Genomic DNA, 23,025 nt, shown 5'->3' on the forward strand with positions numbered 1-23,025 from the left:
TCTAATATGCGGCTTGGGCTTAGAACTCAGAGACTTTAGCTTGACATTTGGTGAGACATTGTAACTTATGGAATTTTGATCTTGGTTAAAACACCCACTAATGTTCATGACTTGGAATTGCTTGATCGAACTTGGAGTTGGGTTCGCACCTCAACTTGAAGTTAGGTTCCACCCCGACTTGGGGTTACTCGACATTGACTTAGAGTTGCTCGACCTAAACTTGGAGTTGGGTTTGATCCGGTTGATAGAAGGCCTTGATCTTGGCTGATCGAAGGCCAAGATCTTGGCTGATTAGATGACTTAACCTTGATTATCAGAGGACTTGATCTTGGTTGGTCAATAGACTTGACCTTGGCTAATTAGATGACTTGACCTTGGCTAGTCAGAAGACTTGACCTTGGCTGATCAGAGGACTTGGCCTTGGCTGATTAGAAGACTTGATCTTGGTTGATCAAAGAACTTGACTTGGTTTATCAGAGGACTTGATCTTGGCTGATTGGAGACCTTGACCTTGGCTGATCAAAGGACTTAACCTTGATCCACTTCAAAAGTTCTAGATGTTCCAACTTTGGAAGTCAGATGTTTTCAATATGTTGTTAGAAGTTGGGTTTCGACTTCTAAGTTCTTTGTCTGAATTATGGTGGAACATCGTGCATCTTAAGTTATAGACTTTATTGAAGATTAAACGACATAGGTTGCATGATGATCCTCAAGTCCGACCTTCTTGTTTCAATTTGGCCATTAGGCACCTTGAGCAGCCAATTTGTATTTTGGCCTATTGGCTTTCCAAGACGCATGGTCAGACTTCGACTAGGCTCAAACAGTTTTCTACCTTTGTGTTCACGTCCATTTTTCTAAAAGTTGCAACAACACAATTAAAATCACATTATTTCCAAAAGCTCTCAGTATGTATGGTGCAATTTTAATGCAATCTTTCATATAAATTATGGTGCAATTAATAGTTGTTATATAGAATAATTATTTTTAATACAACAATTACCTATTTCTTAATCATACTAATAAGACATATATTCATTATAGCAGTTTCTCATACCTATTCAGTATTTAATTATATTTCATCACCAACATATTAACAATTGAGTAATATTATGAACAAAATTATAGCTATCTGCACTGAAGTATAAGACACTTTTGGATGAGTTTGCCCTCAAATCTCGTCCAAGCTCAACAAAGAGCCAGCTGAGTGTTTTCTCAGTCAAATTAGTGGTGTATTATAAGTTAAATGAGTTGTGTTTCATCGGGATTTGTCAAGCTTTGGGTTTTTGTTTCGAGTTGAAGACAACCCGACTGCAACTTAAGTTGCTCTTTTAATCCAGCTGTCTAATTTTATCCAATGGCTGGGATTTGTCCTCATTTTTCCTTGGTGGGGTTGTTTTTGAGCCTAGACTCCCTTTTGCCATGACAAAAAAGAATGAGTGAAAGTGCTCTTACAAGTTGATCTATGACAAAAGAGGATGGATGAAAATGCTCTTACCAATCGATCCTTCGGAAAATCTTTTCTAAATCCACCAATGTATGCACTAGATATTTTTTCTTCAATTCCTCTTTCTCAAATATCCCTTGTGTACAAATAGAATTGAACCTAGAAAAAATTGAAAATGCAAATACAAAATGGTACATCAACATCTTCCATCGATTCCATAAAGAAGCAGATCACATCCAATCCAATCACTCTTGGCCCATCAACGGTAATTAATAATTGTTTTAAATTCCAAACACATTGACTCACTTGACAGTGGGGTAACTGTAATTCAACAAAGCCAATGATGGCAGTTTTGGTAATAATAGCAGTAAAAAACTTATGCCACACGACGCGTAATGTAACTCCGTAACCGGCAATACCCGGTCTCCCAACGCCCACCGACAACTTCACTCCCGGTCACCCCACTACCCCTCCCCATATCCGTACATCTCTGCCACTGAAGAAGATCTCCTTTTTAAATGCCACCTTCCCTCCTTCCTCATTATTCAACAAACACTACAGCCACTCCCCAAATTAAAGAGCCCACATTTCTCCATGCGATTATTGGCGTGAGTTATTGACAATCCCAAGGCACACAGAGCCAAAAAAAAAAAAACTTCGGTAAGTGCTCAACCTTTTACTGTCAGTTTCACAGCTTTTTTGACTGCTCGAAGTTGTTTTTTTGGGGCGGAAAGAGACAACACGAGCAGGAAAACCCGTCGTCGTTTTGGTCTGCTCTGGTCTGAACTCTCGAAGCTTTTTCATGGCGTAGCTAGATCTTGTATTTTTTTTTCCTGCGCTTGGCTTTCGACGTGGTTTTGGCTCTGTAAACTCACTTGTTTGAGTGCCATTTTCAGGTTCGAGCTCTTCAAGTCTGCCATTTCCTCACTCTTTCGTGTCGATTTTGCCTCCAATTCGGCGTCGTTTTGGCTTGGATTGTGACATTGCGATTGGATCTTCGGTCGCGTTCTGGTTCAGTTATTTCGACGCGGTAAGTTGCAGAACGTTTTCTTTCTCTCTTCCCTTCTCCACTTAAACTTGACGTTATTTAATATTTACGGTGTTGATCTTGCCACGTCAGCAGTACCGACGCTGTAGATTGCACTCTTTAGGAATGAACGAAACACTGTTGTGATGATGCCCATTATTTGTGAATTCTGATTCGATCTCAGTTTGCTGTTGAAAAAATTTCCGAAAAGAATAATTACCGTTTTTGTTAATTATGATTAAATTCAGCTAACTTTTTCACTTTTTTCCTTTTTTCTATAATTTCATGGATTTGACTTAGTTCTATTGGTTGGCCATGCTAAAAAGAGAAAAAAGTGAATTAATCTATAAGTATTAGCGATCCTCTTTGTTGGACTGTACGTGGTTTAGCTGTTGCCAGTTGCCAAATTGAGATTTATGTTCATTGTGTCAAATTTATTCCACGTTGATGGGGACGTAGAATATGATAGATTCATTGGGCTGGACCCTCCGAGCCATTTTACGTTTTGATCCCAGAGCCTTTTGGGCAAGTTTGAGCTGTTTCAATGTCATTGTTTTGAAACGTAGCCCTCCCTTTATAACAAAAAAGAAAAAAGAAAAAAGAGAGAAATGTAGCGCTTCCATGCTGTATATGATTTTGACCCGTCTGGTTGAAATTAATGGAAGATACCCGTGTCTAAAATGACAGTGGAAAATAACAGCTGCAATGCAATTTGATGATGGAATTAGTGTTATAGCAGCATTATTTGCAATATTGGGCAGATGGGAACTGACCCTTCTGAGGTGAATGAGTGAACAAACGTTTTTTGGTCTTTGGGCCTTGATTTTCTGTCTATCCTTTGAATTGAGATATGAATGCGAGGCTTCATGACGGAGGCAAGCTTTAAATAGAGTTGTCATGAGCTTGCGTTCATTGGGTTCTACTGTTATGAAAAATCAACCTCTTGTGTTTTTTTTTTGGTGTACTCAGTTTGCTAATCGAGTGCTAGTTTGATTTTGTTTTATGTCAAAGGACTCGTAAAATTCTCTAAGTTGATGACCCAGAATGATGTCTTATTTGCAGGCCTACCGGAAATAAGTTTGGAATAACTAAGGAAAGGCCCAGCAGAAGTTTTCTGGTTTATGCATTTTTAATTTGGAGAAGTCACTGCATAAGAGGTAGTTGAAATCCCTTCCTTTTGTGCGTTTAGTGTTGGCTTGGCTCTATCTATTTCTTTCCTTTGTTTTTCCCCACTCTACTTTTCACTCTGAAAGTAATAAGAAGAAGAGCTTTGCTGGTTGTTGATTGTTTTGTTTTCTTCTATGTCAGTCTTGTTAATTGATTGTTGTAGTTGGAGGAACTAAACCAATCAAGGCATGAAGGAGGTTGAGAAAAGGAAAACCCCAAATACTAAAAACACCAAGCGCTCTGGAAGAACTGAAAGGAGAGACAATAAACTGAATCAAGGGAACCCTGGCAAGAGATTGAATGGAAAAGAAACTGAATCTAAAGACTCTTATGCTATACCAGACCCCAGTACTTTAGTAAGTGATTCAAACACGGGCACCGAGCTCTCTGAAGTTAATGAAAACTTGGTTATACATTATGTGGATGATGTGAACAGGTTTGAGGAGGTGCCTCAAGATCTTAAAGCCAATCCAATGATTTCCAAAGGGAACATTGATGACGCTTCAGATGATCATTCCAGTGATTTTGAAAGAGAAACAAAGCATGGGAAGGAAGAGGTGTCAGATTGTGAGACAATAAAGGATTCTGTATCATCTCAAGGGGATTCACCTTCCCTTGAGGATGAGAATGTAGAACGAGCTTCAAGGGTTCCCAAAATCATTGCAAAAAAGAATCTCTCAGAGAGCTCTCATGGATCCAGGGAGAGGTCTCCTAGTGAATCTAACTCAAAATCGAAGGCGCTACATCCTCCAGAGAAAAAATCCACTAATTCTAATGAAGGAGCTTTGGGTAACACCAGAACTTCATCTAGGAACAGTTCTAGCAATACAGAAGTTCCCTCTAAACCTTTGTCAGAATCATCTGAAGAAATTGATGATAATCTTATTATAGAGGTAAAAGGAAGTCATATCCTAGATGGGGCTTCAAATGGTGCCCAGAGTGTTGAAAGTGACGATGAAACAGTACATGCTGAAGAAAATGGTGAGCAAGAGGATGTAACTGCTTTGGAACGAAAGGTTGAAGAAATGGAAATGAGAATTGAGAAACTTGAAGAAGAGCTCCGAGAAGTTGCTGCTCTTGAAATTTCCCTCTATTCTGTAGTACCAGAGCATGGGAGCTCAGCACATAAAGTGCACACACCGGCTCGGCGCATTTCTAGACTTTATATTCATGCTTGCAAGCTTTGGACTCAGGACAAGCGAGCCACAATTGCTAAGAACACGGTATCAGGGCTTGTTTTGATTGCAAAGTCCTGTGGCAATGATGTTCCGAGGTAAAAATTATCATGTCATAAAACCTAGTGTTAAAACACTGTCACCTTCCGAAACTAATATTTTCTCTTTTCCTTTTGTATTTTAAGGTTAACCTTCTGGTTATCAAACACTGTTGTGCTAAGGGAGATCATATCTCAAGCATTTGGAATTTCACACCAGTCAAGTTCTTTAACAAAGTTTGCTGATATAAATGGGACTAGCAAAAGAAATGGAGTGAAGTCTCCAACACTGAAATGGAGGGGTGGTTCTGGTGGTAAACAAATGAACGGTTTTATGCAGTTTGCTGATGACTGGCAAGAGACAGGAAACTTCACAGCTGCATTAGAAAAAATTGAATCTTGGATTTTCTCTCGGATAGTTGAGTCCGTATGGTGGCAGGTACATCTACTCAAACAGAGTATGATATAAATACATCTACTCAAACAGAGTATGATATAAATATATCTACTCAAGCAGAGTATGATATAAATATATCTACTCAAACAGAGTGTGTATAGATGTGTGTATCTGATTCTACAATTGAACCATTGTGATCGTTCGATGAAACAACCAAATAACCTCGCATTCTTGCTTTTAACACATTAAAGGTGGCTTGAGTCCCTACTTCACAACAATCATGTTGTTTTAATGGCTAAGTTGCATGCCCAAGGCCATTTTTTCCATGAATTAATATATTCATGAACTTATGTAGACTTAATTATCATTTAATATATATTCTTGACAGTGGGTTTGATGGGCTTTTATGTTTTACTGACCAGAATCTTATTTTTTCAGGCTTTGACTCCAAATATGCAATCTCCAGCTGAGTATTCGTCTAATAATAACACAATTGTAAGGTTGTTGGGACCTGCACTGGGTGATCAGAAGCAAGGCAGCTTTTCTGTGAACCTTTGGAAAAATGCTTTCCAGGATGCTTCTCAACGACTCTGTCCTGTTCGGGCAGGAGGGCACAAGTGTGGCTGCTTGCCTGTGTTGGCGAGAATGGTATGGAATCCTCAAATACCTATCTAAGCTTCCTCTGCAGTTTAAATTTTCTTCGTCACAGGCATTGGATTTTAACCTCAAACTACAGAACTTTCTCATCTTCATTAATTATTTTTTCTTCAGAGTTCTAATTAATTAGACATGATTTACCTTTTAGGTTATGGAACATTGTGTTGCAAGGCTAGATGTGGCAATGTTTAATGCTATTCTGCGTGAGTCAGCCCATGAGATCCCTACTGATCCAGTGTCAGATCCCATTGTTGATCCCAGGGTTCTACCTATTCCCGCTGGCGATTTGAGTTTTGGGTCTGGTGCACAACTCAAAAATTCTGTACGTATCATACTCATGTTATTCATCCCCTTTATCTTCTTTTTGAACCAGAAATATTCACCTTTACAGAGCTGTCATAAACTATAAAACCACTTTGGTAAGGAAATTGGCAGTTCATCTTTTGGAAGGATAGGCCTCAAAATTGTGATTGCTAGATTTAAAACATGTGGAGGTTGCATGTCATGCAGGTTGGAAATTGGTCTAGATGGCTAAGTGATATGTTTGACATGGATGCTGATGATTCCCTGCAAGAAGATCAGCCCGGCAGTCAGGATGATGACAGGCAGAGTGGGGATGGTGAATCTAAATCCTTCCTTCTTCTCAATGCCTTGAGTGATCTTTTAATGCTTCCCAAAGACATGCTTATCGATCGATCAATCAGAAAGGAGGTTGGTGTTCATAATTTATGTTCCCATTCTTTTCCCGTCTCTTATTGGACTGATTAAACTTTTTGCTTTCATGTATACTAGGTGTGCCCTTCAATTAGTCTCCCATTAGTTAAGCGGATACTTTGTAACTTCACTCCAGATGAGTTCTGCCCAGATGCTGTCCCAGGAGCTGTATTGGAGGCACTGAATGCTGAGGTATGATTTACCTTTCCCTACATCTATATATTATCATATAAAGCTTTTATTCAGTTTTCAAGTTCCATGACCACCCGTGTCTCTGCAATTACGGCTCGATGGTTTTGAAACAGTTGAAAAAGTTTGAATCAACTGCCGTTAAATGTTAATGTTAAGAAGTGCTTCTGTAATTGCATAGAAAAAGTTTGATGTACTGTTTCTTCATTTGTTCAGAGCATTGTGGACCGCCGATTGTCGGGAGAATCTGCTAGAAGCTTCCCCTATACAGCGGCACCAGTTATGTACAGCCCACCTTCCTCAGCTGATGTGGCAGAAAAAGTTTCAGAAGCAGGAGGAAGATCTCAACTGGAAAGGAACGTCTCAGCTGTACAGAGAAAGGGATATACCAGTGATGAGGAGCTGGAGGAGCTGGATTCTCCTCTAACATCCATCATTGACAAATTACCGTCATCTCCAACTATCGTAGCAAATGGAAATGGAAAACATGAGCACACGGGTCATGCCTGCATGAATGCGAGGTACGAACTGCTTCGTGAGGTGTGGTCTGGGTAAATGTTGAAGGAGCAGACTCCGGACTCTATGTATACCTGTTGTTTCTGTATCAACAAAGTTATGGAGAAACTTAAACAGAACTGTGAATAATGAAGGCAAATATCAAGAGGATTTGAAGTCTTTAGGCTATTCTCAAAATATGGCTAAAGCCATTAGTTTTGTGTAATCTTTGTTTTTTGTATATTTATAGTGAGCTTCGTTATCATATATCAAATGATAGAGATTGCTTCATGCTCAGCGAACTCGCGAACTCAGTCTTGAATAATCTATCCAAGTTTCGACCAAAAAGAAAAAGAATAATCTATCCAAGTGCAGCAGAAATGACGCTTCTGTCATCGTCTTCGAAATTAACATAATATTTGATTTCTTATGTGTTAGTAACGCATGAGAAGTGAAAAATTGGAATCATTCAAATACCAATGTGTTAGTAAACACATGAGAAGCATGAATTGGAATGATTCTGATATCCATGTATAGTAACAGAATACTGAAGGTAGTGTTTTTCACTCTCCGTTTGGCTTCCATCACTTCAAACTAGGGGTGGGGGAGGTGCGTCGGGAGAGCGGGTGAGGCTTGGCGGGTAATAAGTTGGTGTGGGGTGAGAGTGGGTGCTGTGCGTATGTGCTGTGCTGTGCGTATGTGCTGTGCGTATGTGCGTATGTGCTGTGCGTATGTGCTGTGGGAGCCTTTGCCCAAATTGCCAAGCAAGCGATATGACTGATAATTGGGCTGGACTTTTCCAAAAGGGGCCTAGGCTTTTTACCATTCACAATCAGCACTCTTCACCGTTCTTCCCAGGTTCTACCAAAAATGGTCTTAAGCCCTAAAACCCTAAAACATGAAACGCGGAAAGTATTCCCAACTCCATGGCACTCCTAATCCGACCCTTACGAAAATCCGTGGTTTTTCCTCCTCCTTCCTCCAAAATCGTAGTTCAGCAAAAACCCACTTTGCATTTTGCCCCTGAAAAACAAGTCTCCCTCTTAAACCCCAGGCTCCTACCAACACAATGCCTAAGCACTTACATCTCTGAAATGCTTCTTCAATCGGCCTTCCAAGCAAACATTCTCAGACTGTTACGCAATGAGATACAATACGAATTCGATCGCTCTCCTCCTAATCAGGTGTCCACTTAATCCTCTCCCTGCTCCTCCTCCGTCTTTTGCTTATTTTTCGTTTTTAAATTTTTATTTATTTTTAACTTATGATCTAGAAGTTGGACATTAGTCACTAGTCTCTGTTTGGTTGCTGAGAATCTGAGGGAAAAGAAATGAATTTGGAAGTGTGTATGAAGCTTAACGTTTGGTTCGAGAATTGGGTACTTGGAAACCTTTTTTTTTTTGGGTCACATTTGATGGGGATTCAACCTGGAAAGTTTAAAATCAGTTCTTTGTTTTGGGGGTGATTCGTTACTTGTGGGGTAAAATCATAAACTCCAGAAAGAAAAAGAAAAAATAGAAAAGAGAAAGAAAACAAATGAAGTATTACTAGAAAGCCTATATGATTTTCTTTCGAATAGGTTTACTAGATAGATACTGAAAGTTGCGTTGAGTCCATTCGATTGGTGTTCTGATAAAAGTTTATGCAATGTAATAAGAATTTTTTCATTAATTTAGACCAAGCCAGAAACAAGCTAAAACATGAGTTTGACTTAACTTTTTGGCCAGAGACACCTTGGTCAGACTCCCGAAACGCTTCAAACCCACGATATTACAACCAAGGAGACCATTTTGCTCCAAGGCTCCGAATACGAACACCACCACAAGCTATAACCAGAGCGGTGGCAATGCTGAGGAGACAAGTCTGAGTAGATACCAGGACTCGCTTAAACAACTGGACAAGCTCGACTTCATGAAAGCTGCAAAAATCCTCTTCACTGGTCCACCTTCCAAAAGGAAGTTTGGGTATTGCTTTGCTTTGCATTTTCTGCTTCTTTCATTTGTTCTATGTGTTGGTTTTGCTTTTGTTATTCTTAAATCTTGTGGGTTGTTTTTGGTTCTCATTGGCATTGTATTAAACAAATTTACATGTATGTAGACACTAGACACTTTGTAGCCGGGAGAATATTAAAATGAAAAATTTATTGAAATTGGAAGCAGCATGGTGGGTGTTTTAAGGTTCAAATGAACGAGTGCTAACAAAGGTTGTGTGGAAAATATTGAATTTGAAGCCAGTTACTAAAGCACCTGTTTAGGGTGGTCTGGATTTATTAGAAGTTGTTTAAGGATAGGAAAATGTTCAAGCAGATGTTGGTGTATATGTAAAACTTGATGGAATGCATTTTAGTAACCCAAATAAATCATTCCCATTTTTTGAGTCTTTAATTGTTAGAATTTCATATTTGGAGTTAAAAGGAAACAAATTTAATGATTAGGTCTTTGGTAATACATAAGTACTGGGAAAGGAACTTAATGCACCATCATCAGTTTTGCAGCAAGCCACTTAATTTTCATCCCATCTAGGCTAGAATGACCTAATTTGTAACTGCGTGCTCCAGATTATTTGCCAAAGAAATATTTACTGAACGAGATTATCTGTACTTTGAATATCCTGTTGGTATATTCATCTTTGTTGCTGAGACATGTTCTTGCCTTTCCCCTTTTCATGGCCAGGCTCGATTTCCATTTGGTACAACTGTTCTTTGTTTGCATGCCTTCCTTGGGTACGTATGATGTTTCATATTTGGTTTTCTCATGGTTTCACACTGCTATGTAAGAACTTATTTTGTGTAACAGCTGTGTATCTGGTGGCTCAATATGCTCGCTACGAAATCAGAAGAATGGAAGCGGTAACTGAACTTTTATGCTTTTGTGCTGATATCTTTAGGCTAAAGAGTGCATAAATATTAATTGCTCTTTATTGGATTGTATGCCATTTTGTGTTTCTTCCATCATAGACCATCATCTATCTTTTTCCTTTTTTCTTCTGCTTTGCTCTAAATCTATGATACTTCTTCCATTGTTTGGATTCACCTTTACAATCCAAGGATACTCCTTAAGAATCTGTCTAGTTTTCTAAACAACCTTTTCAGAAACAGGCTGCAATGAATTTTTTTACTGATTCACTCATCTGGCTGTTTATTTGCAACGTACACACACACGGGGCACTGGGTTTCCTTTCTTTCCTCTCCTCACCAAAATCACCATCTCAGGAACTGGAGCAGAAAAAGAAGAAAGAAGAAGAAGCGAAAGCAAAAGAAAAAGAAATAGAACTAAAGGCTGCTGAAGAAAAAGAAGCCTCTAATCCTGAACTTTTGGAGGTAAGAGTGAGACTAGATAAACTTGAAGAAACTCTGAAGGAAATTGTGGTTGAATCAAAGAAGCAAATGAATAGTGGCCAAACAAAAGAGCATGAAGGAGGAAAGGAGAAGAAAGATATTGTAACAGAAGCAAGTAGCCGTAGTAGTTCAGAATCTAGCAAGCCGGTTGAGAAAGATCCTCTCAGTAAACAGGATTCTGTAGAACCAGGACCAGCCCTCAGCAAAGAGCGGGTAGTAGGTCAGCACCCGGTTCCTAATGCTCACTTGCAGGATAAGGAGGGCAAGACCACAGCTTCTGAAGATGCTAAAAGATGAATTGAAGTTTTTTCAGCTATTGTCTATAATTTTTGGTGTAGCATAGGCAAGAGGAAACACATGGATTGAACAAAATGATTTTTAGTTTAGGAGTATGATACGAACTCAATTATCTTTTCTTCTTCATCCTTTTCTGCTTGCAAAATGTATGCAAGAAATACTTGCAGAGCTTTTTTCCCAGTCTTTCTCACTTTGAATATCTTGAGAGCAGACTTTCGTTGCAAGAGGAAAGTGATGGTTGCTTTCAAACAATAGGAAACAATCTGGTGTTTCTGTTCTGATTCGTTGTGTGGCTGTTGGTTCTTGAGTAGAATCTGAAGCAGGAAATGCAACTTGCATTGGTCACTTTTGAAACAAATTGGCCTTATGATTTGTGCATATGTTGAGTCCGTACCTGCACTTGCATGCTTACGAAATGCAAGGATGCATGGACTTCAAATTGTCGGTTCTACTTGAACTGGTGGATTTTTAACCATCTCCTAACTTAGCGGTCTCATTATTGGAATCATGTTCGAAGTTTGGTACTAGAGTTGTAACTTCAGCAACAAGGCTTAACCTTAATGTCCTATGTTCTGCTAAGTTTAATTTAATATGCATAAATGGGTAAAATTTCTAACAAGTTAGATATTGACACACAAACCAACACATTATTTGGTGAACAAATTTAGTGTTCGTGTGATTATTTTTGTTTGATTTTGTTACTTGCAGGCCTTCCCAAAAGGTTCACCTCCTCAGTTTTAAGAATCCAAGCTTTTTTCGGTTAAAGAAACAAGCAAGTCCTCTTAGCCTTGGTAGTTTTTAGGGATGGTTTGATAACATATATTGAAAGGAAAATCAACTTATTTTGGATTTGATCAATAAGTCCTCAACCTCTCAGTCCATTCCATATCCGTTGAACCTCATTCTTAACTTATTTCCTAAAATCAATAAAACAAACCTTAAAAATGTTTGTTAATTTAACCACCAATTACCAACAAATTCTCTAGATAATTTAAGCACTGCACTCCTACTGCCTACCGGTATACAAATTCTATAGCTGAAGGAACTTTTTCTTTAAGCTTATGCATAGCAACATCTCTTGCCATTTTTCTCCATGGGCCCTCCTCTTCTCCTTTTATCACAATTTTCTCCAGTTTCACAGCAGTCTTTGCCAAGTACTTGACAAGTTCAAAATCACTTGTGTGACCATCATACCCTACCAATTCCACTATCTTCAGGTAATTATGGGAGCATTTGGCCTTCTTATATTTTATTTTCCTTCTCATGGATTTTGTGTAGTCCATCTGCAGCAAGAAGAAAACTTTGTGAGCAGGAAACAACTTTTGCATTGAGTCAATAGCTACCAAATAGTATTACCATTAAGCTCACAACTCTTCAGAAGCAGAAGTGAAAATATATTCCAGAATATGAAACAGTGGCAGAACAGTCTACCTATGGATTTCAAATATTTATATTTGACATCCATTTACCTCTGAATATTCATCCAATAAATCGAATATTCATTCCTGACACAAATATCTACCTAATTGAGACCATTTTCTGACCAAAAGGGAAGCACAGATACTTCGTTAATGGGACATATTCAAATAAATAAACTAAACCAGAATCTACCACACTAATCCAAACGTTCATTATAAAAACACAGCCTCTCTGAAATAAAATTCATTTCAACAAACATAAAATTAAATTCATCAACTGTGAATATATATATGGAATAGGTTGAAGAAATAATGTTAACACAGAAGTTTAAACTAAAGAGACTAACATTTCAAAGGGACACTCAACTTAAATAAAGACATTATATGTGTAAGCCATGAAACATGTATTGAATAAAAAATCATGGCAATAGAAAGAAACAATTGGGATGTGTGTGTGCTGGCGTCCAATATCAAGTGAACAATATAACAGATCTCAATTGATGAAATTTCAATTAGGTTCTAGGAACATATAACCTTTTACCTCATTTATTACAGTGTTAACATGATTTTGCAATTCTATATGAAGAAAATGCATGTTTCACAATGAAAGTAAAAGATGCATCACATAACAGGATGGTAAAAGTTCAAAACCATCCAGTGAATCTCAGAAACAAAATCACCCAAAGTACACATACAACTACCAAGTTTTACTGAGAAAATAATCTACCAAGTGAGAATATGCATACCTGCAAGTACAACACAACTCTGTGCAGGCACGGAGATGCCCTAAAGAAGGAAGTTAACTGAAGAAGGCCACAAACATTGTCTTCTTCAAATATTATTTCCAAATGCTTTAGATTTGCTAATATAGGAAATATACGATCCCTCTTGTAGGGCTGAAAAAGAAACAAGGAGTAAGGGACTAATATAATCCAACAAAGAGAAGGAAAACTAATACATGATAATTACATATACCAAGTACTAACCACTATTTGATCAGTCAGTTTGAGAACCTCTAGCTGAGAAAGACAGCACGAAAGTTGAGTGAAGGCAACCTCTATGAAATTATTGCAGATACAGTCCTCAGAAATGGATACCTCAACAAGCAGCGGTACATTCCTAAGAAGCAAGCTTATCTCATTTCCAACATAACTGAGCGAAACCAGGTTTGCATCACAAATCTCAATGCTTTCAAGGCTGTTACATCGTCGAATTACTAGATACTTCAATGCAATCAATGGACCAACAACCCTTAAATTTACCAAATTTGGGGAGTGAAACACTGATAACCGTTCAAGAACTGGGCAATTAGACAAGAAGCACTCAAGAACTTCTTCAGCCACATCAACAAAATTGAAATGAAGAACTCTGATTGACTTTAAGCCAAGGTATACACAAGGGTTTAGACTTGGAATTTCACAACACACAGCTGTAGAAGTAGACCCTCTGTTGATACTTAAAAGTTCATGGGGAAAATTATAGCAGGATTTCTGTCTACGATGAATGCCATCTTCTGAGAAGTCCAACTCAAGAATTTGAACTCTTTTTTTCAGTGCAAATTGAATCCATTTATTAATGGAACTTGAAAAGCTATTATCCAAATCAAAAGCAATCCTGAATTGTTCAATGTTTGGCCATGTATGCTGTTCCACCACACTATTCACCCAATCAACATACCTACGGATTTTCTGTTCTCGTTCTTCTCGATTGAGGTCAATCAAACTGTATAAAGTTTTCTCAGCATCAAATTTGAGAGTCATAGTAGATGCCAACACATACCGACACAGATACCGCCATCGCTTAGAAAGGATACTAATAGTTGCTGCTTCATTTAGCGGCAGGAGAGTCAGTATACTAACAAGAACTTCATCTGCCAACTCACTGATTCGGTCTGCCAGGTGGTAATCATACTTACTTTTGTTACTCTTTCTCAAGATGTAATCACCCTATGAACCGAGCCAAAAACAAAAATAAAAAAAGTATGAGTGTCACAAGTGATCTTCTCTTTTTCTTGATTCTCATAAATTATGAAGTATAGAATATATTTATAAAAAAATGCACAAAATGGGGTTTATTGTGAAACTGAAATGCATCAGCTCAGTGTTGGGAAATGGGAGTCCAAGCAGGAAATTTACATCAAATAGAGGCATAAGACAAGGGGATCCCTTACCTTCTATCTATTTCTTTTTGTTGGTGAAACTTTATCTCAAATGGTACAAAAGTCCTTTCAAGCTAACAGGTCTCAAAGGGTGACACTTTACAAGAATGGCCCAATGTTGGGTCATCTGCTACTTGTAGATGATTCTCTATTTTTGTGAACGCGGCTGTTGAAAATAGCAAGGCAATGGCCAGGATCCTGGGTCTATCTTGTAATGTACAAGCTTGTTGGGTGAACTATAATAAGTCAAGTCCATTTTTCAGCCTAGTACTCCTCCTAACTTCCAACAAATGTCTGCGTACTCAAGATCAATGTGACAGTGAATCCAGGAAAACATGTAGGGCTTCGCACTATGTGGGATAGCTCTAAGAAAGAGGCTTTTCTGCCATGTCAGAGATAGAATTCTAAAGAATACGAAAGGCTGATAAAGAGACCCCAACTCTAAACACAGGGTTCTAGAGCTTCTTGGGCATGGACAAGCCTTGCAGGCAGAAAACGTTTTACTGATGGGGCAACGTGGCAGGTTAACAAAAGCTTCTTGGGCATGGACAAGTCTGAAGGTGCTTCCATGGAGAACCATCCATCTTCCCCCCAGATTGACAAAAGGTCATGGAAGATTAGATTAGATGGGGAGTGGAAGTCACTGCTAAAAATGAGGAAATTATCTTCTTTAAAAAAATAAAGTTCATATTTTAAAAAGAATAAATGTTAAAAATCCTCTGTTTCCTATACGCCAGACCCATCCTCAATCTGAGGAACACTTAGTTCTATTGTGTCTTGTTAAAAAAAAAAAAAAAAAATCTTCAACAAGTAATTCATTCAAGGGCAAGAATTGCTTACCTGCATTGCTTTCTTTTTTTTCCTTTTCTTCTGGGTTGTGACCATAACTCACCAGCGAGCTTTATCAGCAGGGAAAAATCTCAGCTTTATGGCTCATTGATCTCTTCAGGAGGAAGCTAAAGCTACCCTTGTTGGTATCTGGCTAAAGATTGAGGCTTTGAATAAAATTGATGCGTGAACTTGATTCAAAAGTTGTGGTTAATTTGCTGAACAAGAGATATCTCCCGGCCAAAGAACGAGGCTTTGAGGAAGAATGGCTGATGTTTCGAAGGTTCTGCCCAGTTTTGATCTATTTCGAGGAGCCAACAAAAACAGCGGCTCACAGGTGCCCATCCTCATTGGGATTTTGCTGAGTGATGATAACCTCGTCCAGTCCAACGTTGGCAACTGTTCGCCTGCTTTGCTCTTCAGTTTCTGGTTTTGTTCTTCACTTAAGTACGTGTTTTTTGGGTGGGGGGTGGTTGTGCTTTTTAAGGCCCGGTACTCTCCCATCTATTGGGCTCTTACCATACCTGGCTTGCCTGAGAGTTGGTAAAAATATAATCGAAGGGTAGGGGTGGGTCGGTTTTGGTCCTAATTTTCAATACAATTCATATATAGCAGTTCATGATTTTCTGGACTCAAGACATGCTCATTTAGGTCAATCCAACCAAACTCTTTTGTGATTGAGTTAGGCGGTTTGGTCGGATTAATTCAAAATTATGATTACTCTTAAGTTTTGGTTTCAACACATATCCCAACCTGCAAATAGTGATTTATGATTTTTTGGACTCAAGACCGTTCATTATTAGACCAACCCAAACCAACCTAATCTTCTTATAATCGAGTTGGGCAGTTTGGTCAGATTGACTGAAATTGAGCCCACCCCTATCGAAGGGCATGTGTTGGTGGTTTAGAATTGGATTGTATCATGAAGTCGAATTGGACTGAATTGGAGATGACAAATCCAATAATATGTTTGGTTTTCACACAATTAAGGAGTGGATTAACTAAACACAATGACCAAAATTGTGTTTCACCCCTAACTGAAATATGTTATTACATGTCCTAGCAATTAGACATAATCCAATCCTAACTTAATCTCGACTTGTAGGAGTCAAAGGGGTCTACCGTAGTGAAAAATTGCATTGACTTGTAGACTAGTGGTTTAGGTTTGAACTCTTATGGCATATTGGCAAGATTTATAATCCAACTATATTTGGCCATAGTAAAATTAGACATTATTCAATTCAGCTTGATTTTAGGTCACCAAACATTTATTCAATTGTTTTGGGGCTTCAATATTCCAAGTTGTTTGGGCTTTGGCTTTTTCACTTCATCTTCTTCAGCTCCTCTAATTGGTTCATTCTCTTTCATCAAAAGGTGATTGTTGATCTCATCATCCTAATCCAACGTAGTAAAGTGTTCCCTGTTCAAACATGCAAAAACAACACACTGAAACACACATACTCCATTTATATCCAAAAAATCACCCAATAATAATAATAATAATAATAATAATAATTTGACATTACATATGATGTATTGCACTTCAGAATCGTCTTACACGACTCCTATCAATCTTTGAAATTGCTCACCATTGCAAAATTCTCATTTCACGAAGTCGCATATGAAGATGAAAGGAGAGAGGGCACTTTAGGTGGGCACACGGGCGTTAAAAGAATTTGACAGAAAATCACAATGTCCTTGAAAAATGGGATAAAATTGAAACGACACCTTCTATTAATTAACATTCAAAATTGGTCTCCCACAATCCCGAAGTCGCAATTCCACAAATACCCTTATAGGTTAGGTAATTATCCTCACGTATATCTCTCAAATCTGCAGACACCAAAGTTCATCTTCACGTAGCCTCTCAAGGCTCAATCTCTCTCAATCTCTTTCACAAGGTAGATTATCAATCTCTTCAAAGTTTTGATTATAATTTTCTGGGATATATTTATTCTTCAATCTCTTCAATCTCTCGAAATTTGATGGGTCACTAAATATAGCCACCATTGAAGACCCATCTGATATGCTTGGCTTATGCACAAGTTGAGGCTGGACACCCAGTGACCTTGCTGCAGCCACAGGGTTGAATGGAAGCCCCATTGATGATGTCATCATTGTGTGCTTTTAGAATCATTCAAATTTGTTGTTGTGAGCAGATAGAGAATGAATTTGTGCGTGCTGTAGGTTAGCTGTGATAAGCAATTATTAAGAAGAAAACAAAAACACAAAAATAGTTATAACAAAGCTCATGAATTCATAGAATTTTATTCCATAACTGATATATGTATTATTCTTATTCCATAACTATTATATGTATTATTCTTACTGTTTATTATTTTTATTTTTTAGGAGAGCTTGATTAAATAAAAGAAATAAAAATTTGCTCTTTATTTTTATTTTCCATAAGTGATATATGTATAGTTTTTCTTTGACTTTCATTAATCTTTTGTAAAGCTTCTGTTTTGTGAATAAATATCAAAACTGCAAACCCAAAAAATAAGGGAAAAATATATAGGAGTGTGTTTGAATCATTGTCATCTTGTACGACTTGGTGTATTGCTTTTGATGTATGTAGTTTTGCCCAAGTTTTCCTATAGGTAATTACTTAGGCACTATGTATGTTTTTAGTAAAAACATTATTTGCTATAACATGTTCATCTTCCAATGCATACATATTTATATAAAGATTAGTAAAAAACATCAGCATCATTTTTTTTTTTTTTTTTTAAATTTTTGGTCGAAACATTCTGATTTTTTTTAAGCTGCAAACTAGCCTTCCTTCCCTACAAGTGCTTAATAGTGTTTCCCATTTGGGACTTCAATTATCAATATCGAATCAAATTAATGATCACGCTCAACTCAATTTATAGTTTCCTCAATCAGTTATGCTAATAATTTTGAGAAAACCCAAAAAGAAAAGGAAATAAAATAAACAAGTTCCAAAATCTCTAACTATATGCTTGTTACTCACCACCATCGCTATATCCGTGAGACCTTGAAGAAGGACCACTCTCAGATTTAATGGAAAAAAGAGGCCTCGACCAACTTCTCAGTTTCTCCAAGACCAGGTAACAAAAAATTAAACTGTATTTTAATTTTTTTTTTCTCTCGTTATTTATCATGAAAGAAACAAAGATTACATAACCATTTTTTTTCTTTTTTTCTTTTTGTCTGTGGTTCAATTCATATTCATAGGGTGGTTACAATAACTTGAGAAAGAGAAAGAGAAGTAAGCATGGCCGCAACAAGTTGTTGGACAGAATCAGTGAGTTGCCAGATGCAATTTTAGTTAGTATACTGTCTCTCTTGCCGCTGAAGGAAGCACAGGCTACTAGCGTCCTTTCGAGGCGATGGCGGTATGTTTGGGCGTCTACTATGATTCTCAAATTTGAGGCTGAGAAAGCTTTGTGCAGTTTGCTTGACCTAGAACCAGGAGCAGAAGAGCTTGAAGAGGCCCAGTCATGGAACAATTTAGGGTTTTTTTTACACCTAGATGATAAGTTTCAAGTTCCCTTAATAAATGGATTAAATTTTCAATGATAGAAAAGAAGAGTTCAAATGCTATATATTTGAGCTGGAGTTGTTAGAATTTGGGTGTTGATTCTCGAGAGCAGCTAACCAAGAACATGCATGCCAAGGTACCCATTTAACTCATGTGAATATATTAGGAGTTGTTTTGATAAACTGTCGGGCTAATATGTTAGTCTTGTACACATAATATAGTTGCTGGGTACTAAAACATCTCTCATTGTTTCTCCTGTCTATAGTCATACTACTCCTTTTGGTTTGACATCTTTTCTTTTTCTATAAGAATATATATATATATATATATATATAAGACGAAAGAGGATAATGTGTTTCTCCTATAAAAAGATGTAATTCGATAAAAAGTAATTGGTGTCGTATTAACTCATAAGAAGAAAAACGATAATGTGTTTCGTTTATAAAAAATGCAACTTTGAAGCATATTAATTCTACTCCCATGTTAGGTCTATTTCACAAAAATTTAATGGAAGAATTGGTGGGATCCATCCAGTGTTTATATGGCCACAAATTAGGTGTTTGACGTCCCAAATCAGCAATCGTCTTGTCAAATTCTAGTAAAATTGAAAAACTTTCCAAGAAAAAAAAAAGTTAAATAAATTTGACAATTGTCAAAACCATATGGTAAAGAGGAGCTCCAGAGCCAAGTTTTTTTTTTTTCCTTTCCTAAAGGCAAAAAAAAAATCTGTATTTTCTTTCCAATTAAATTTAATAAACTATGCTCAACAACAATTAATATAAGGAAACAAGAATTGTCAAAAAATAAAAAATAAAGGAAACAAAAGGGCCCAACAGGGCCCTCCCTCCAAACCAGACAAAGCATAGAGAAAGTCCAACAAGACTTGGCTATAATTGAAAGCCGAAAAATGAGTGTCGGAGCTGATAGCATCGAGAGAGAGCGAAAGAGAGAGAGAGAGAGATGAAGACGACTCAGTACAGTAAGACCTAAATCCAATACCTACCTCTTCCCAAAATCACTAACTCGTCTTCCACTCTCTGACTCGCTTGCCCGCTGTAGCAATGAGTTAGAAGACCCTTTTCAGGTTAAGATTTCAAAGAGGAAAAAACCACTGTCAGATTCAATGAAGAAAAGGGTGCGTCGACCAACTTCTCAATTTGCCCAAGAACAGGTAAAAATACTATGAAGTTTGCATCTTTTTTCTTCCCATATATCTAACTAGTACAAAAATGAAGCTTTTTGTTTAAATTCTCTCCTTAATTTCTATCAAAGAGTGCATCATTTCCTCCGGTTGGCTTGGCTTTTGTTTTTCTGATTGTTTTGATTATTAATTGGGTCTCTTTTGTAAAATAGATTTCATAATTTAAGGGAATTTTCAAAGAGAGAAGAGTACCTGGTTACTCTCCTTAATCTTAATTGACTTTTTTAATTTTTTGTGTGGTTCCGTTCATTTCATAGGGGGGTTACAACTTGAGAGATAGAAAGAAAAATAAGCATGAATGCAACAACAATTTGGGCTTGGACAGAATTAGTAGTTTGCCAAATGAAGTACTTGTTAGTATACTGTCTCTCTTGTCACTAAAGGAAGCACAAGCCACCAGTGTCCTTTCTAGGCGATGGCAGCATCTGTGGCGGCATGTGTTAGCATCTACTAGGACTCTCGACTTTGATGCTGAGAAAACTTTATGCAGATTGTCTAACCTCAGAGCAGGAGCACGAGACTTGTTAATCTGTAGGTACGTTGATTGGGTGAATAATGTGGTGGAACATCATCGAGGCCCAATGGTTGAAACATTCAGGATTTGTTTCGATCTTGATCCTAAGTTTTCAAGTTCCCTCGATAAATGGATTCAATTTGCAATGGAAAAGGGAGTTCAAATGCTTGAGTTGGACTTGTTATCATACGGTGTTTTTCCTCGGAAGTTCTTCCCATGCTACATTTTTCCCCATGAACTTTTAGGTATAAAAAAAGAGTCCACTTTGAAGCACTTGTGTTCTGATATTCCAAGTCTCCACCGTTGTGCATGCATTGGCTTTAAGTCCCTCACAGTTCTTAATTTCAAAAGTGTTGATGTGGAGGAAGAAGTTCTTGAGTACTTCTTGTCCAACTGTCCTGTTCTTGAACGATTATTAGTGGATGATTCACCAAATTTGCGCAATCTAAGAGTTGTTGGTCCATCAGTTTCATTGAAGTACTTAGTGATAGAGCAATGTTCCAGCTTCATAAGCATTGAGATATGTGACACAAACCTAGTCTCGTTTATTTATGTTGGATGTGAGATAAACATGCTTCTTAGGAATCTACCACATCTTGTTGAGGTATGTGATTTTTCCTATAAGAGCATAGGGGATGCCTTCACTCAACTTTCATGCTGTCTTTCTCAGCTAGAGATTCTCAAACTGAACGGACTTCTGGTTAGTATATCTAAGTTTTAAGTGTTGGTTTTACTTTCTTCTTGTTGGATTCTGTTAGTGTCTTAGCCCTTGTTTGTTTGGTTTTCAGTTCCAAGAAAGGAATCATGTATTTCCTGTACTAGCAAATCTCAAGCAATTGGAACTAAAATTTCAAGCAAATGATTGCTTCATCCTTCTTCAGTTGGCTTCTTTCATTAAGGCATCTCCGTACTTGCACAGACTTGTGTTGGAGGTACATATTTTTATTTAGTTCTATTTCCTGTACCAGTAAAACTTAGTATTAGTATATGCACTTTGGTGATTTTGTTTATGAGGTATTGGTCAAGTAGTCAGAGCAGTTAAGAATCCAAGTCCACAAAGGCCAGTTTAGGGGATTTCTGGGTGTAAATTTTTTAAGATATAGGCCTTGCTGTTATATGATATCGAGTATGAAACTGAATTTTGGAAGATTTATGAAGTAGTTACTTATGGTCATAGTCATGTTTTACTATTATGTGTTATGTTCCCTTTTTTGTAATTGTATTGAGGAGTGGGTGCACTTGCAATCCATTTCCTTTCGTAAAATTGGGATCCCTAGATGAAAGAACCCTAAATATGTTTTGAATTAGAGTCTCTAAAGACTTACAAGCTTGTCTTAATGGTAATTCTATTTGGTAGCTAATTATGGTAATGTAGCTTCCAGTTCCCAAGTTGTGCACTTTTACTCTAAAGACTTTTGAGTTTAATGATAGTTCTATTCGGTGGCTATAGACTTCCTGGAACTTTTGGTTCTTGTTGTATTGTTTCCTTGGTGCAGTTGTACCCGTTATGCGAGAGAAGAGAAACGAGATTTAAGAAGGCATCCAAATGCTCCCATGAGTACCTTAGGGTAGTGGAAATTGGAGGGTATGATGGTCGCGCAAGTGATTTTGAAATTGTCAAGTACTTGATAGAGAATGCTGTTCAACTGGAGAAAATTGTTATTGATCCTGCTGATCCTATCGAACCACATTATTGTTTTCCTAAGCACAGAATAAAGAAGACTATTGAAGAAGTGGAGAGGGAAGAAAATGCAAGAAATCTTGCTAGGCAGCAGCTTATAGAAAAGGTTCCTTCAACCGTAGAATTTGTATGCCTCTAGCAAGAGAGATGCCTAAATCATATATAGATTGTGTTGGTAATTATATAAATCAATAAGTGTATGTAATAAAGAAACTGCAATCAAGTTTATGAGTACAGTTTTTCATGTTGTACATGTTACTGGCGAGCCAGTAAATTTATCCGATCTCAAAGATTAATAATAGTCATAATGCATGTTAGTGGCCCTGATTTTTCAAATGTGGATTGTGCAAATAGATTCCATGTTTATTACCTGTACCAAGATTGGAGATCAAACTCTAGGTTCAGAATCTTCTTGTGGACTCATACAGGAAGCACACCCTATGTTTTTCTTTAAAAACTATCTTCAGCTTCAGGGCTTCAGGACACTCAAGACTTGTCAAATGCCACAAGTGTTTAGTTTTCTCAACCCAATTGCATTGAAATTGGAGGCTTCATTCCAGCTACAGAGATCTTTTTTTAAGCCGTGGTTGGCTATGCAGATTTGGTTTTTAAGGAAGAATTTTGTGAAGGGAAATGAAATGAACAAGAGCAGTAAGAATATCTACCTTTTCTTCTTGTATTTTGATGGAGTCTGTTTCTTCAAGTTCAGATATTGGCATTATATTCTATGGAGACTATCACATTGCAAAACTGGCTTCTTTCTTCCAGTTGAATTTCGATGGA

The 23,025-nt window shown here is 37.5% G+C and overlaps 4 protein-coding genes across 15 annotated transcripts; 3 read left to right on the plus strand and 1 right to left on the minus strand.

The window, feature by feature from the left end:
• The first annotated feature begins 1,968 nt into the window (after positions 1-1,968).
• On the plus strand, positions 1,969-7,600 carry LOC103339339 (uncharacterized). 10 transcript variants are annotated; one of them, XM_089042807.1, is made up of 11 exons: positions 1,969-2,104; positions 2,341-2,474; positions 3,534-3,628; positions 3,780-3,994; positions 4,075-4,911; positions 4,999-5,290; positions 5,687-5,896; positions 6,054-6,227; positions 6,416-6,616; positions 6,698-6,811; positions 7,025-7,600. In XM_089042807.1, the coding sequence occupies exons 5-11, from the start codon at positions 4,112-4,114 to the stop codon at positions 7,361-7,363; spliced, it is 2,130 nt and encodes a 709-aa protein (XP_088898933.1). In that variant the 5' UTR covers positions 1,969-2,104; positions 2,341-2,474; positions 3,534-3,628; positions 3,780-3,994; positions 4,075-4,111; the 3' UTR covers positions 7,364-7,600. The 10 variants fall into 10 exon arrangements, with proteins under 10 accessions (XP_088898933.1, XP_008240833.2, XP_008240837.2 ...); XM_008242611.2 differs by having other exon boundaries at positions 3,780-4,911; XM_008242615.3 differs by having other exon boundaries at positions 3,802-4,911.
• Positions 7,601-8,115: 515 nt separating this feature from the next.
• On the plus strand, positions 8,116-11,117 carry LOC103339340 (uncharacterized). The gene is made up of 5 exons (XM_008242617.3): positions 8,116-8,487; positions 9,031-9,267; positions 9,976-10,025; positions 10,099-10,151; positions 10,515-11,117. The coding sequence occupies exons 1-5, from the start codon at positions 8,447-8,449 to the stop codon at positions 10,935-10,937; spliced, it is 804 nt and encodes a 267-aa protein (XP_008240839.2). The 5' UTR covers positions 8,116-8,446; the 3' UTR covers positions 10,938-11,117.
• A 642-nt stretch (positions 11,118-11,759) lies between these two features.
• Positions 11,760-15,843, minus strand: LOC103339454 (F-box/LRR-repeat protein At3g26922-like). 3 transcript variants are annotated; one of them, XM_089042811.1, is made up of 5 exons: positions 15,354-15,838; positions 14,526-15,097; positions 13,342-14,301; positions 13,102-13,251; positions 11,760-12,220 (listed from the first exon to the last, which is right to left on the minus strand). In XM_089042811.1, exons 3-5 carry the CDS (start codon positions 14,113-14,115, stop codon positions 11,951-11,953), a joined length of 1,194 nt encoding a protein of 397 aa, XP_088898937.1. In that variant the 5' UTR covers positions 14,116-14,301; positions 14,526-15,097; positions 15,354-15,838; the 3' UTR covers positions 11,760-11,950. The 3 variants fall into 3 exon arrangements, with proteins under 3 accessions (XP_088898937.1, XP_088898935.1, XP_016651676.2); XM_089042809.1 differs by having other exon boundaries at positions 14,526-15,156; XM_016796190.2 differs by lacking the exon at positions 14,526-15,097 and having other exon boundaries at positions 15,354-15,843.
• A 3,861-nt stretch (positions 15,844-19,704) lies between these two features.
• On the plus strand, positions 19,705-22,578 carry LOC103339341 (F-box protein At4g09920-like). The gene is made up of 4 exons (XM_008242618.3): positions 19,705-20,017; positions 20,305-21,261; positions 21,350-21,493; positions 22,058-22,578. The coding sequence occupies exons 1-4, from the start codon at positions 19,970-19,972 to the stop codon at positions 22,379-22,381; spliced, it is 1,473 nt and encodes a 490-aa protein (XP_008240840.3). The 5' UTR covers positions 19,705-19,969; the 3' UTR covers positions 22,382-22,578.
• The last annotated feature ends 447 nt before the right edge of the window (positions 22,579-23,025 follow it).

Source organism: Prunus mume, linkage group LG8, assembly GCF_029339155.1.
Source record: "Prunus mume cultivar Tortuosa linkage group LG8, ASM2933915v1, whole genome shotgun sequence".
NCBI lineage: Eukaryota > Viridiplantae > Streptophyta > Magnoliopsida > Rosales > Rosaceae > Prunus > Prunus mume.

Coding starts and splice junctions, on each gene's coding strand:
- LOC103339341 (XM_008242618.3), top strand. CDS start 19,970: ATGAAGAAAAGGGTGCGTCGACCAACTTCTCAATTTGCCCAAGAACAG. Junction 20,018..20,304: donor CTCAATTTGCCCAAGAACAG/GTAAAAATACTA, acceptor TTCATTTCATAG/GGGGGTTACAACTTGAGAGA. Junction 21,494..22,057: donor TGCACAGACTTGTGTTGGAG/GTACATATTTTT, acceptor TCCTTGGTGCAG/TTGTACCCGTTATGCGAGAG.
- LOC103339339 (XM_008242611.2), top strand. CDS start 3,827: ATGAAGGAGGTTGAGAAAAGGAAAACCCCAAATACTAAAAACACCAAG. Junction 4,912..4,998: donor TGTGGCAATGATGTTCCGAG/GTAAAAATTATC, acceptor TTGTATTTTAAG/GTTAACCTTCTGGTTATCAA. Junction 5,291..5,686: donor TTGAGTCCGTATGGTGGCAG/GTACATCTACTC, acceptor TTATTTTTTCAG/GCTTTGACTCCAAATATGCA.
- LOC103339454 (XM_016796190.2), bottom strand. CDS start 15,398: ATGGTCACAACCCAGAAGAAAAGGAAAAAAAAGAAAGCAATGCAG. Junction 13,252..13,341: donor AACTGACTGATCAAATAGTG/GTTAGTACTTGG, acceptor TTTCTTTTTCAG/CCCTACAAGAGGGATCGTAT. Junction 12,221..13,101: donor GAGTTGTGTTGTACTTGCAG/GTATGCATATTC, acceptor TTCTTGCTGCAG/ATGGACTACACAAAATCCAT.
- LOC103339340 (XM_008242617.3), top strand. CDS start 8,447: ATGAGATACAATACGAATTCGATCGCTCTCCTCCTAATCAG. Junction 8,488..9,030: donor ATCGCTCTCCTCCTAATCAG/GTGTCCACTTAA, acceptor CTTTTTGGCCAG/AGACACCTTGGTCAGACTCC. Junction 10,026..10,098: donor TGTTTGCATGCCTTCCTTGG/GTACGTATGATG, acceptor TTTGTGTAACAG/CTGTGTATCTGGTGGCTCAA.